The sequence below is a fragment of the Lepidochelys kempii genome, chromosome 6, assembly GCF_965140285.1.
Source record: "Lepidochelys kempii isolate rLepKem1 chromosome 6, rLepKem1.hap1, whole genome shotgun sequence".
In the NCBI taxonomy this organism is placed as follows: domain Eukaryota; kingdom Metazoa; phylum Chordata; order Testudines; family Cheloniidae; genus Lepidochelys; species Lepidochelys kempii.
In genome coordinates, this window is record NC_136385.1 from 61,526,932 (window position 1) to 61,539,176 (window position 12,245).

General features: G+C 48.9%; 1 protein-coding gene across 7 annotated transcripts in view; it reads right to left on the bottom strand.

Annotated features, from left to right (window-relative positions):
• PACSIN3 (protein kinase C and casein kinase substrate in neurons 3) overlaps positions 1 to 12,245 on the bottom strand; it is a 38,974-nt gene that overhangs the window by 7,926 nt on the left and 18,803 nt on the right. For 4 of the 7 annotated variants that reach the window (XM_073348244.2, XM_073348246.2, XM_078853298.1 and 1 more), the window contains 5 exons: positions 6,421 to 6,489; positions 4,103 to 4,170; positions 2,113 to 2,213; positions 1,484 to 1,640; positions 405 to 640 (listed from right to left, as the gene is read on the bottom strand). In XM_073348244.2, coding sequence (XP_073204345.1) covers positions 405 to 640; positions 1,484 to 1,640; positions 2,113 to 2,166 — 447 coding nt within the window. In that variant the 5' untranslated portion in view covers positions 2,167 to 2,213; positions 4,103 to 4,170; positions 6,421 to 6,489. The remainder of the gene's footprint in view (positions 1 to 404; positions 641 to 1,483; positions 1,641 to 2,112; positions 2,214 to 4,102; positions 4,171 to 6,420; positions 6,490 to 12,245) is intronic. The other 3 variants (XM_073348248.2, XM_073348247.2, XM_073348245.2) reach the window with 1 other exon arrangement.

Sequence of the window (12,245 nt, forward strand, 5' to 3'; positions counted from 1 at the left end):
GGGGAAGGGGGAAGAGATGGTAGGTGTTGTTTTTCAGACTTTATTACTGGCAGCAAACATCACATAGGAGCCAGCCCCATCAGGAGAGGCCAGCTCAGCCATCAGCCTGCCATGCTCAAAGGAAAAGGCTTCCCCCGAACTCCACAGACATAAAGTCACCCCCTTCCTCCCCCAAGTCACAGGTTGCCACACAGGAGGGCCTCAGCCCACCAACCCCAGATATTTCTGCATCAAGGAAGGCTGCAAGTATGCCATGGGCAAAGAGCCAGCCACACCTAACAGAACCAACCCCCACAACTAAAGAGATGTCTAAACAAAGCACACCCAAGCTAACTGCACTCCAGGCAAAAATGTCTAGCGCCAGCATCCCAGCCCCCTCTGCCTTACACACACTCCTTGCTCACATCTTTCAGCTTCTTCACCCAGGGTTTTTGGGCCTTACGGAATCCATCCTCTGCCTCTTTAGTCTCCTTGAACCCACCAATCATCTGCTTATGGTAGGCCTCCTTCTGCCAGGCCTTGATCTTGTCTGCATCTTCTCCAGCAAGATGGTTCCGCACCTCTAGATGGATCTCACTCAGCTTGTCTGCAGCTGTCAGGAAGGCGTGCCAAGTCTTCTCTAGTGTGCCATACTGAGGGCCTGGAGGAGCAAACATGAGAGTGGCCATTACAACCCTATGTCCACAGATATGGGGACCAAGTTCAGAAGCCAGCCTTCCTTCATCATGCAGGACACCTCTGCCACCACCAAAAAGCACTCAGGCCAACGTGGACTGTTCTCTGCACAGATAGAAAAGAGAGGAAGGACTACGTGTTACAGCTCGCAGAGTCAGGTATTAACAATGAGCATGCATAGCTGATGATCTAGTCCTGCCCCAGTGCAGTGTAGGTGAGTCTCTACAAAATATTCCTTAGGGGCTTTGCTTAGCTTAGCTGAGCTTAGAAGAGGGAAGCAATGGCAGTCCCCTGGCTGGAGCTTAAGGCCAGTTTCACGGGCTAGTGGGCACTTTAGGGCAACTGTTCTAATACCCTCCCATTCCTTGTTACACTCTAAGGCTCTATCACCTTGTGATGTCAATCACCTGCCACTAGATTCTCTTAGGCACTTGTGTTCCCATCGTCTCCTCCCAAGTCATCCTTTAGTCAGGCTACAGATCTTCCCTTGTACACACTCCAAGCCTGAACCTCCCCTTCCAGTCTGGCAAACATTTTTTTGTAATGGAGCACTTGGAAATGCAGAGGGAACATCCCTTCCTTGAAGGGATCAGAGAACTGGTGGCTGGTTCTGGGTGAACCACAGAGCATCCCTGTCCTAGAGCTACTTGGTTTGAGCCAGGAAAGAAGAATACAAGAAATCCAGCTCCATGCTGCCCAATGGGTGTGCTCATCTCCTAAGGACAGCCCCAACCACAGCAAGACAGGGTGCTCTACGAGTGGAGAGCTTCTCCTGAAGGCTGTGCCCACCCTAGCCGGCCGGCCTCACCCTTCTCTACAGTGGTCCTCCATTTGCGGGACCAGTCTGTTAGCTGCTGGGCATAGTTCTTCTCAATCTTGGCTCGCTCCTGGAAGCAGGAGATGAGGTCGTTACAGAGACGGTGCCCATCATCTACACGCTTCACTGTCCGCCTGTAGTTACCAGCCTGAAAGAGCAGACAGTGTCAGTCCCACTGCATTGACTTCACACCCACCCATCCACCCACCCTAGGAGCCAGGGGCAGCAGATCAGGCCACCACATAGTAAGGGCAGGTCCTGCTGAGGCTAGCAGCCGGGCTAGGACCCCACCCAGGGCTCCCGCAGGAGGAAGTGGATGTATTGTGGGAAGTTTAAGAGGTGGGATGTTCTGGCTTCACATTCTTCTCCATTGGTGTTGATTCAGGTCTAGAACAGAGGCATCACTTAGTAGCTTCTGAGAAGGAAGGGGTTACCTCCCCTATACACCCTACTGAATCCCCCTCCAGAGAACTACACCAGTCCCAAAAGCAAGTCAGTGTCTCTCCCTCTCTCCCACTCCAGGGGAATAGCATATTACCCAGAAAGCTTGAGACCCAAGCCATAACTCTATGGGTGACACGTAAAAGACATTTTCCTCCCTCCTAATGATCCCGCCTTACCTCCCAAAAGCTGCCCCCAAGAGCCTCCCCAACAACATCATCTTCTGATGACATAACCCTGGTTTTCTTGCAGCAAAGAATTTTTGCAGATTTCAGTGCAGCTGGAAGAGAAAGAAGAGCTGTTTGTAGCATGACACTGTCAGGGACTCAGCCACGCACCATCCTGACAACTCAACACTTATGGAAGAGAGCTGGGCAAGTCCAGTTGCCAGTGGGCAAGTGTCCATATCACAGCACCACTGGCACTTACCAGCCCCCTGACTCAGTTCCAGCACGAAACAGGCCATGCAGACTCAACTCCTCTCCCCGCTAGAAGGGACCCATTCAGGAGAGGCCAGTGGCACATTAGAAGGGAGGAAACTGGCCCTGCCACCACCCAGGCTGTACCTGTCCTGGAGAAACTGGTAAGTCCAGAACCTTTTGCCTCAGCAGAGGCCTCAGCAGAGACTCCTTCTTTTTGCACCAAGACCATCAAAGGAAGAGCATGCTCAGTTAAACTACTGAGCATGCCAAGCCTTGAGACACTTAAAATAAGTTGTGTTGAAAGAGATGACTCTAGTGTCCCAATATAAAAGAGTGAGGAGGATTAAGAGATTACATCAGTTACTGACTAGAGAAACCAAAACCCAATGGTCACCAGGAAGGCATGTCCTAAATGGGGTGCAGCCTATCGGGCTAGGAAGGGAACTATAGCCACACCTAGTGCCATCTATCCAAGGATGTGCTTGGGTTTCCGGGCAGAACGAGCTTCCTGGGAACATCCCAATTTACATTACAACACAGTCTCTGTCACCACATTCCTGTGTTCGGCACAGGGAATCCAGTGTAGAAGGTGACAAAGGCCCCATCTCACCCCACACCGAAACACTGTCACTACCAATTCCTATTCGGCCCAATCTGAGTTACCCAGGAAAGAATTTTCTGTAGTATCTGGCTGATGAATCTTGCCCATATGCTCAGGGTTTAGCTGATCGTCATATTTGGGGTTGGGAAGGAATTTTCCTCCAGGGCAGATTGGAAGAGGTCCTGGAGGTTTTTCGCCTTCCTCTGTAGCATGGGGCACGGGTCACTTGCTGGAGGATTCTCTGCTCCTTGAAGTCTTTAAACCACGATTTGAGGACTTCAATAGCACAGACATAGGTGAGAGGTTTTTTGCAGGACTGGTGGGTGAAATTCTGTTGTGCAGGAGGTCAGACTAGATGATCATAATGGTCCCTTTTGACCTAAATATCTATGAATCTATGAATCAATACATAATTTTGGCTGGACTGGGATCCTGGCACTGCTGCCACATGAGAACTGCCCTGATGGTGGTGCTCAGGACCGTCCTAAGCACCACTATCCTTTGAGGGGTGGCAGGGGGAGACAGGCCTGAGTAAGCAGTATATACAGGCCTGTCCCAGGCAAGTTTTGGTTAACATAGGATTGACATGCTTTGCTGCTGCTCTTCTCCTCTTCCACATTCCCAGTTATAAAAAGCTTCCCTCACACCCTAGAAAGGTATCTGCTCTCTCTGCCAGTCCCAAGGCAGAACTCACACAGCAGAAGAAGCATCAGATCAGTCCAAGAGACTAGGTATCCCATGTCCCCTCAGTCCTTCTCAGCGTCTGCTTTCTGGGACTATCAGCCACACAATAAGAGACCCATGGTAGACTTCAGAAGACACACGGAGGGAACCAAGGAGAGCGTTAAGTACCATCTGCCTGAGCAGCACATTTGGATAATATGAAGGTTGTTAGAAGGCCATCAAGGAAATTCCTCTGGCTTCCCAACAAAGTTCCAACTTCCCCCAACCCCCACTGCCCTCCAAGAAACCCTGTTACAGGGGCAAGTCATCATACCAAACAGAAGATTCAGGTGCATGAAACCTTAAATGCAGAAGGACCCCTCCCCTCACCAGCAGCCCTGATAGCCAGCCTGTGAAAGAACTTTGCATGACTACAAGTCAGCTGGTTCCACTCCTGTGCCCAGCAACAAAGTAACTACATACCTGAAAGAGAAGAATGAGGGCTCTGGAGGCCCCAGCTGCCCGGAGTGATTTCTTGGGCTGTTCCAACTCTAAACGTGGTGGTGGGTAAGAGAGAGATGCACAGAGAGTTAGACCCTGCTGCTCTGACACAGACAGAGACACTGCTGTTCTGACAAGTAACAGTCCTAGGATAGGAACCTGGGTCTCCTCCTATGCTCAAGGCAAGGAGGGGCACTCCCGGTACAGCAGCTGCTGCCACTCTCCTCTTCCAAGGTGCCACATTCCAGCATGTAGGGGAGATGCCAAATCCCTGTGTCACAAGATCCAGTCCCAGAGATTTAAAATAGAAGCAGTGGGGCAGTATGACGGCATTGTGCGGGAAAGGTGCTGTTATAATAGCTGAGCAAAGGAACAGCCCACTGCTGGAATGGACTAAACTAAATGAGGTTTCCCAGGCACAGCAGCTGCACTGGGATTGGTCCTCCTTTCCGTTGCAGTACAGCCCACATGTCTTCTCTAGCCTTCCCCACTGCTGCCCACACTTGGCTTTTCGGATAAGCCTAGTGCTGTCTACCATGACGTGCAGAAGAATCAAGAGGCAAAAGCCTCCTCTAGTGCCTGTAGGCCAAAGAGCTAAGTGATTTAGACATTTTACTGCAGTAGTAGCAACCCCACTCGTAGACCAGGACCCCACTGTGCTAGACATGGTACAAACATGAGGAGACAATCCCTGCCCAAAGAGCTTGTACTCCAAGTAGTAGTAATATTTCTTGTTCTGATTGATTTTTCTGTGTTAGAAACGGATGTCCTGCTTAAGCCAGAAGGCTACAATGGCTCAGAATTAATTAAATGGAGATAACGCAAGAGCCAACAGAATGGAAGCTGCAGCACCTGAGAAGGGAGGTGATTTTAGTCAAACTAAGATTTGGCAGGGGAAGGCGTGGGTGAGGGAAGGGGATGAGGAGCGGCTTGAGTCACTGTGCTAACCATTCACCAAGTCATATTTTGGAGAAATAAAGTGTTTGTTAAAGAGTCATTGCATTGCCCCTTCAGTTACAGTGTAGAACTCACAGTAAACATCCCTGGGACTTCTAGTCATCCTCCACCACCACCAGACTTTACACTCTGAAAATCTCTAGGGTAACACACAAGCAGTTAAAAACATATTTAACCCATCTCCCAGGCCTTATTTCTCCTTCACAAGGAAGCAAGAGGCACAAGCACAATTTAAAAAAAATCCTTCTCAGTTTACCTTTAAACAGTATTGAGTCCTCCCAGGGAAAGATGAATCACTGTCAGACTCTGGTTTCCAGTCCTGACTAACTACCCCACGTGAGAGTTTGGGGGTGGAGGCTGAAAATTGTTTAATGTGCTGTGGAGCAGCCATGCTCCATCTAGGAGTCAGTCAGAAAAGGGACTAAAGGACAGAGAACCCAGGTCCATTCTTTCTGCAGTTTCTGCATCAAACGTTCAATTTAGGAATCAGACAGATTGTTTCTTTAGCTGCCAGAACTATTAATCAACCCCAGAACTGCAAACCCTGCTGGATATACTATGCAACCCCGAAGTAGCTGGCATTTGGTTAGGGCATAAGCCTCTCCTGGAGCAGCATAGGCCCTACAGAAGTCCAGTGGGTCTGTCTTGGTGGAAGATACACATCAGAAAATGAGACGGACCCTTTTTTGTACAAGCCCTTTCCAGAGCTCCTACACACTGACCCCATGTCAGTCACTAGGTCACACTGACCCCACATGCAGACTTGGAGAGAACATTTTATAGTGAACAGAAGCGCTGAGAAAGGTAGCTGCCACTGTCAGCCTGAGCCCCAGGAAGAGCAAGAGGCTTGCCCTCCAAGTTGGTTATTCCTACAGCATCACGTGCCGTCTGCTCTTGCGAACAGCTTGAGTGCTGGGACAGCCAGGAGAGTTTACTAGCAAATAAAAAACAAAAACAAAATGATTTCTTTGTAGATCTATGTACCACACTCTGATGCTGGTGGGATGGCAAAGCCAGCTCAAACTCCAAGTAGGAGAATCCCTGGGGTGGCTTTTGAGGAGTGGAGGTTTTATTAGTGGGGAAGGAGACAAACGAGAAACAGAAGGAAGCTATCTGGCTGTTGGATAGCTTTTACAGTGCTGCCACTTTATTGCAAGTCTGGGAACCACTGGTATTTTCTTAGAGCCCCAGGTCCTGGAGTAATACCATTACATGAGATTCTCCGTTTTCATTTTAAAGCGTTCCCAGCCCTTATGGCTGTTGAGATAAAAAGCTTAAAAACCATGACCCAAGTGCACTACAAAAAGTGAAATTTTTAAAAAGCATTTTAAAACCAAACTTACGATTTTTGAATGCCCGAGGTTGGCTGTACCGTTAGGAGGTCATTTCACCAATGGAGACTCCAAGCCTGCCTTAAAATACAAATTACATTAGTTTTGTGGTCACAGCAGAGTACCTTGTGGACATCTTAACATGGCAGAGGGTTGGCAGCTGCTGTACAGGAGAGGCCATGATACCAGAATAGTAGGGGGTCTGTAGGTCAGAACCAAGGTTCTTTGGCAGATGTAGCAGCAGTACTGGAAAAGCAAAGGATGTGGCAGGTCAGGATTGAAGGGTGGCAGGAGAAGTGCGCCTGTCTCCCTCTCCTCCCTTCCACACCAGTAGTGGGAGAGAATCACATATTGCCTTGCCTGCTCCTGCAAGAGCACTAGAGTTAGACTGATCAGGACTCAGTCTCATTCTGCAGCAGGATGACTACATGCAGGAGCATCAGACACTTCTGCAGAGTGGCTGGCTGGGAGAGGAGAAAAATACAGGATTTCCACACAATGTTAGACCCCATAATCAAGAGGGCCTTCAGAAAATCTTCTCACAGCAAAAATGTGGCCAGAGTAATATATCCCTCTTCTCCCCATCATCAGCTATCCCATCTAGCTGGCTAAACAAGCAGGAAGACTCTCAGTTATAAGAAGGTGCTAGAGTGGCTCAGGGTTTCTTCAGATAGTGATTTCCTACGCAGCAGCATTTTGTAAGCAGAGCTCAGCACCAGAGAACCCATTATGGCAGGGCTGCACCTGCCTCCAGAGCAAATTGAGAGGCAAATAGCAGTGCTTGAGACCAAGTGACAAGAGTAAAAGGTTGTGGAAGAGCACTGAGCTCACTCTCTGCTCTTCCCAGGGAAATGGCAGGAAGTGGTCCCCAGGATGACTACCTTGTGTCAGTACAATGGAGCTGATTTCTTTTCTGTGTTTGGTCATTTCCAGCCTCTAGTTACCAGGCCACGAGCCAGTTCCATCCTCTAAATCCAGTGACTCCACAGGGTTTACACCAGGGGTGGAGAACCTACGGCCCACAGGCCAGATCCAGCCCATTGGTTAATTTCATCCAGGTTGCAACGCCCCCCCCGCAGGGCTGGAGCTGAGAGCACCAGCTCATCCCACCTCGGGGGGGGGGGGGGGGGGAAGCCCTGAGCCTCCACTCTCCCCCGCCCCACAGGGCTGGAGCCACAAGCACTGGCTGGACCTACTGTGGGAGGGAAACCCTAAGTCTTGGCACCCCCCCACGAGGCTGAAGTTGCGAGCGCTGGCTCACCCCACTGCGGGGGGAGGAATCCCCGAGCTCTGCCCCACCACACACACCCCCGGTGGGTGAGTGACTTGCAATGGATTTTTTTCTGTGAGTCAATGGCCTATGACAGAAAAAAAGGTTCCCCACCCCTGGTTTACACCAAGACTAGCTGACCCTAGACAGTTCTGTCTGCTCCCCAAGGACAGACAAAGGCTAGAGTATTGTAGGCAAAGGAGGCTAACTGCAGAATTGCTCCCTCCTCTCTCACAGGGAAGGAATAGCTAGACTCTGCATGCATTACATACCAACACCCCAGTAACCAAGTGGGCCCATAGCCCCTTCACTCAGTTCATACCCCTATCCACTGCTTTTGCACCTGTCTCTCACCCATCTTCATTCCTTCATCCCTGAAGTCCCGATGCATGAACTCTTTTTCTGGCCTAGGAGCCAAGGGACCATCTTCTACTTCTTCCAAGAAGAAACAGGAATCCTTAGCCACTGTGAATGTTTCCCCAAGGCAGACAGAGAAAGCCTCCTTCCTGTGCACCGCCTTCGATACTTCCACCCTCTGAGTGCCCAGGGCAGTATCTGGGTATATTGTTTGGATTGCCTCCTTGGATGGCTGGATCATTGTGGACAAGGTCTGGACTTTTCCATTCAGTAAAGTGAGGAGCATACTGAAATGGGAGGTTCATTCTCACCCTCCCAACTCCCCTAATTCTGGAAGGCAGCTCTGCAGGAGCTTCACCTTTGAAGTGGATTTGCACAGGTGGGAGAGCATGGCCTTTGCCACACTACATGTTCTGTCCCACCTTCTCCCACACCCCAGTTACTGCTGGGCACAGGACCTAGTTGCATGACAACCCTATCTAGAAACTGAGGTTTTAGTCTTCCCACCTTAGCCAGACATCTTTAACAAGGAATGGTTTCCCCTTGTTTTTCAGACACTGAAACCAAGCCTAGCCCATGTTTGTCAGGAGCAGGCCATGTCTAGCTCAGTTCCATTTCAGGGGGAACAGGGCCTTTGTGACTGGTATGATTCCCCAAATAGTTCTCAGCCCTACACCAGATAGAGATGAAGGCACTGTCCCTACCATACGGCACTCTCAGCCACAGTTACAGACATTTAGTGTGAACAAATTTACTAGGAAACTGAGCCTCAAGCATCCATAGTTAATTGCTATGAACTTTAAGGCAGGCTGGATAGAGGACTATCAGTGAAAGCCAGTCCTGCCAAGTCATCTTATCTACAGACAAACAGCCAAGACTGCCCTTTATCTTTTCCACCAGTCTAGTGCCAGAAGAGACTGCCTGGCCCAGCAGACACCAGCACAGTGGTAAATGTGGATGTGCTTCTGAGCTAGTGATGTGCTCTACATTCCCACTATATAGTAGCTTCCTGTAAACGCCGCACAGTACTTACCCACTTCCCACAGGGCATGCCCAGGTCCCCACTCTAGCTTGCAGCTACTCAGCTGGGTGCCTGGTCGAGATGCCAGATAATGCAAAGATCCCACAAGCAATGGGAATGTTAGGTGACTGCATGGGACATCCTTGTTGCTTGGGAAGGGCAGACTTTCACAATAGTATTTATTCCAATCCAGGGATCGCACCTTTGGTGGAGTCACCTAGCTGGGAAAGGAGCTAGGAGCCAGTATTTCCCAGCCACTCCCTTGGAACTGGAGCTCCCAAAGCTGCCTAGTCCAGTTTAAAGAAGATTTTCAGCTGGGTTCTCCAGCTTGTGGAGAGAGAGAGAAAGACACAGACAGACAGACAAAGCACTTAGTCAGACCGGTAGGTACATGCAAAGGTGACTCCAGAAGCCTGCAAGCGGAAAAAGACACCCTGCTGAGGTCAGACAAATCCACACCAGATTTCAAGGATTGCAGTGCATCAGCAAAACACACAGAAGGAATCCCACATTCTTTCAAAGCTGGGAGGTTCTGTGACTGGAAGGGACAAATTCACAGGGCCAAGCAGCGAACTCAAACTTCTCCTGAACATTGGAAGTTAGCTTAACTCACTGCACTAGTATCCTCCACAACTCCAACTGAGACAACATCCTGAAACAGCAGAGAGACTGCACCATGCTCCATAACCTTGGAAATCCTTATTCTTACCTCAAGTTGCTCTCACTGCCAAAAGCTGTTCCTCATGTCCAAATCCTCCTTTAGCTTCAAGCTTCTGCTCTCTCTCCTATTGTCCAGGGGTGTATCTATACTACGGAGACTACACCGGCATAACTATATCAGCATGGCCCCATAATGCACACGTAGCCAGGGCTGGCCTTACCATGAGGCGAACTGAGGTGGCTGCCTCAGGTGCCAGACTGTGGGGGGGAGGCATCACTAGGACCCAGAGTGTAGAAAATTGTATCTGCTGCTGGTGCATATGTATTCTCTCTGCTCTAGATGCACAGAGATGGTGGAGTGCTGTGCTGGAGGAAGGAGGGCACAAGAGACATAACAGGCAGGCAGGAGAAAAGGTGAGAGGGAATAACAGAAAGCAGTAGGAGCTGCAGGGAGAGAGAGGAGGAGGAGCCTCTTATATACCTCTCCAGCACCCCCAGGAGCCTGGACTGATTAATCTCAGGGAGCTTCCTGTTTCCTGCTGCTTTCCTGAACCCACTTGAGGGGAACAGCCAGTCAACCGAAGTAGTAGGAGCCAGTTAGGCCCTTAAGATGCTGATATCTTCCCTCAGTCAGGTCCTGCTACCAGCCTGCTTATTTGTCCCCTTCAATTGAGTGTTGAGAGCCACTATAGCTGACATAGAACGGCAGTCATCAGTGAAAGAATAAAACGCCCTTCTGGGGCAGCATTCAGAAAAAGAAAGAAAGCAAAGGAAGCTTTCTATCTAAGCAGGAAGGAGCTCTCCTGAGATACATAGACACAAATGTTCACGGTGAGCCTTCCGGCCCCAGTGAGGATGTGAGGGGTGAGGAGATGCCTGATCTTCCAGTTAGAGTGCAGGTGACCTGGCAGCTACTGCAGCATCCATATCTCCATCTCAAATGGATCTAACCATGCACATTCCTGAAGAAAAGAAGTGTAGATCAGAGAAGAGTGTGGTGGAGGCACAAGAAACAGCTGCTGCTGAGTTTAGTTCCTTAAGTCTAGATGATCCAGGACTGTGGACCCACTTGAGCAGTAGCCTGAGGGACTTCCTTGTACTGCACGGGCCACAGCAAGTGAAAAACTTCATGTTCCCCAAAGACAATGAAAATAGAAGTGTCCATCCAACACATTACTGGCGTGAAATCTCCAGTGGTGACAAAGTGGAGAGGCCACGGCTTATGTACTCAAAGACCCAGAATGCTGCATACTGTTTTTGTTGCAAATTCTTCCAGTCTAATGTTCCAGCCACATTGGGTTCTACAGGAACAAAGGACTGGAAAAATCTGGCTAGAAATCTGGCATGCCATGAGAAGGCAGCAAATCACCAGAGAGTATTCCATAGGTCGAAAGAGCTTGAGATGAGACTAAGGTTAAAGGGCACCATAGACGATCAGCATCAAGAGAAGATTGCATCAGAGTCTCTTTACTGGCAAAATGTTCTGAAAAGGCTCATTGCCATTGTGAGAATGCTTGCTACCAAAACCTAGCACTGCGTGGCACTTCAGATCAGCTGTATGTGCCAAACAATGGAAACTTCCTTAAAACTGTGGAGCTGATGGCTGAGTTTGATGCTGTACTCTAGGAGCATCTAAGAAGAGTCACCACCCAAGAAATGTACACACACCACTACCTTGGAAAAACAATTCAAAATGAGATCATACAGTTACTAGCAACAAATGTCAAACGGAAGATTGTGGTGGAATGCATCCGATGAAGTGAGCTGTAGCTCATGAAAGCTTATGCTCAAATAAATTTGTTAGTCTCTAAGGTGCCACAAGTACTCCTTTTCTTTTAGCGGATACAGACTAACACGGCTGCTACTCTGAAACAGAAGATTGTGGCAGATCTGAAGTCAGCAAGATATTACTCTGTTATTCTGGACTGCACACCTGACATCAGCCATACGGAACAAATGACTTTAATGGTGCATTTTGTAACAACAGAACCTAGTGAAAATGTCCCTGCAACGGTGACTGTCAGAGCATTTTCTATAATTTATTGACATTGAGGATACCACAGGAGCTAGTTTGACAAATGTGCTTCTTAAAAAGCTGGATGATACGGGAATTGCAATAGCTGACATGAGAGTTCAGGGTTACGATAATGGTGCCAACATGAGAGGAAAGAACAGAGGAGTGCAGACATGGATCCGAGAGTTAAACCCTCAAGCTTTTTTTGTCCCATGCAGTTCTCATTCATTGAACTTGGTGGTCAGTGATGGAGCATCAGCTTCTAGTGAGGCTGCTGAATTTTTTAATGTAATTCAAAGCATCTATGTATTTTTCTCTGCATCAACTCATCAATGGCAAATTTTGAAGCAACATCTGGGAACATCCTCTCTGACATGAAACCACTGAGTGCCACACGATGGGAAAGTCGAGTGGAGGCAATAAAGCCTATCAAACACCAAATTGGGACAATAGATGATGCCATAGTTGTCATTATGGAGGATAATGCTATGACAGGAACTGTTTGTGGGAGAACA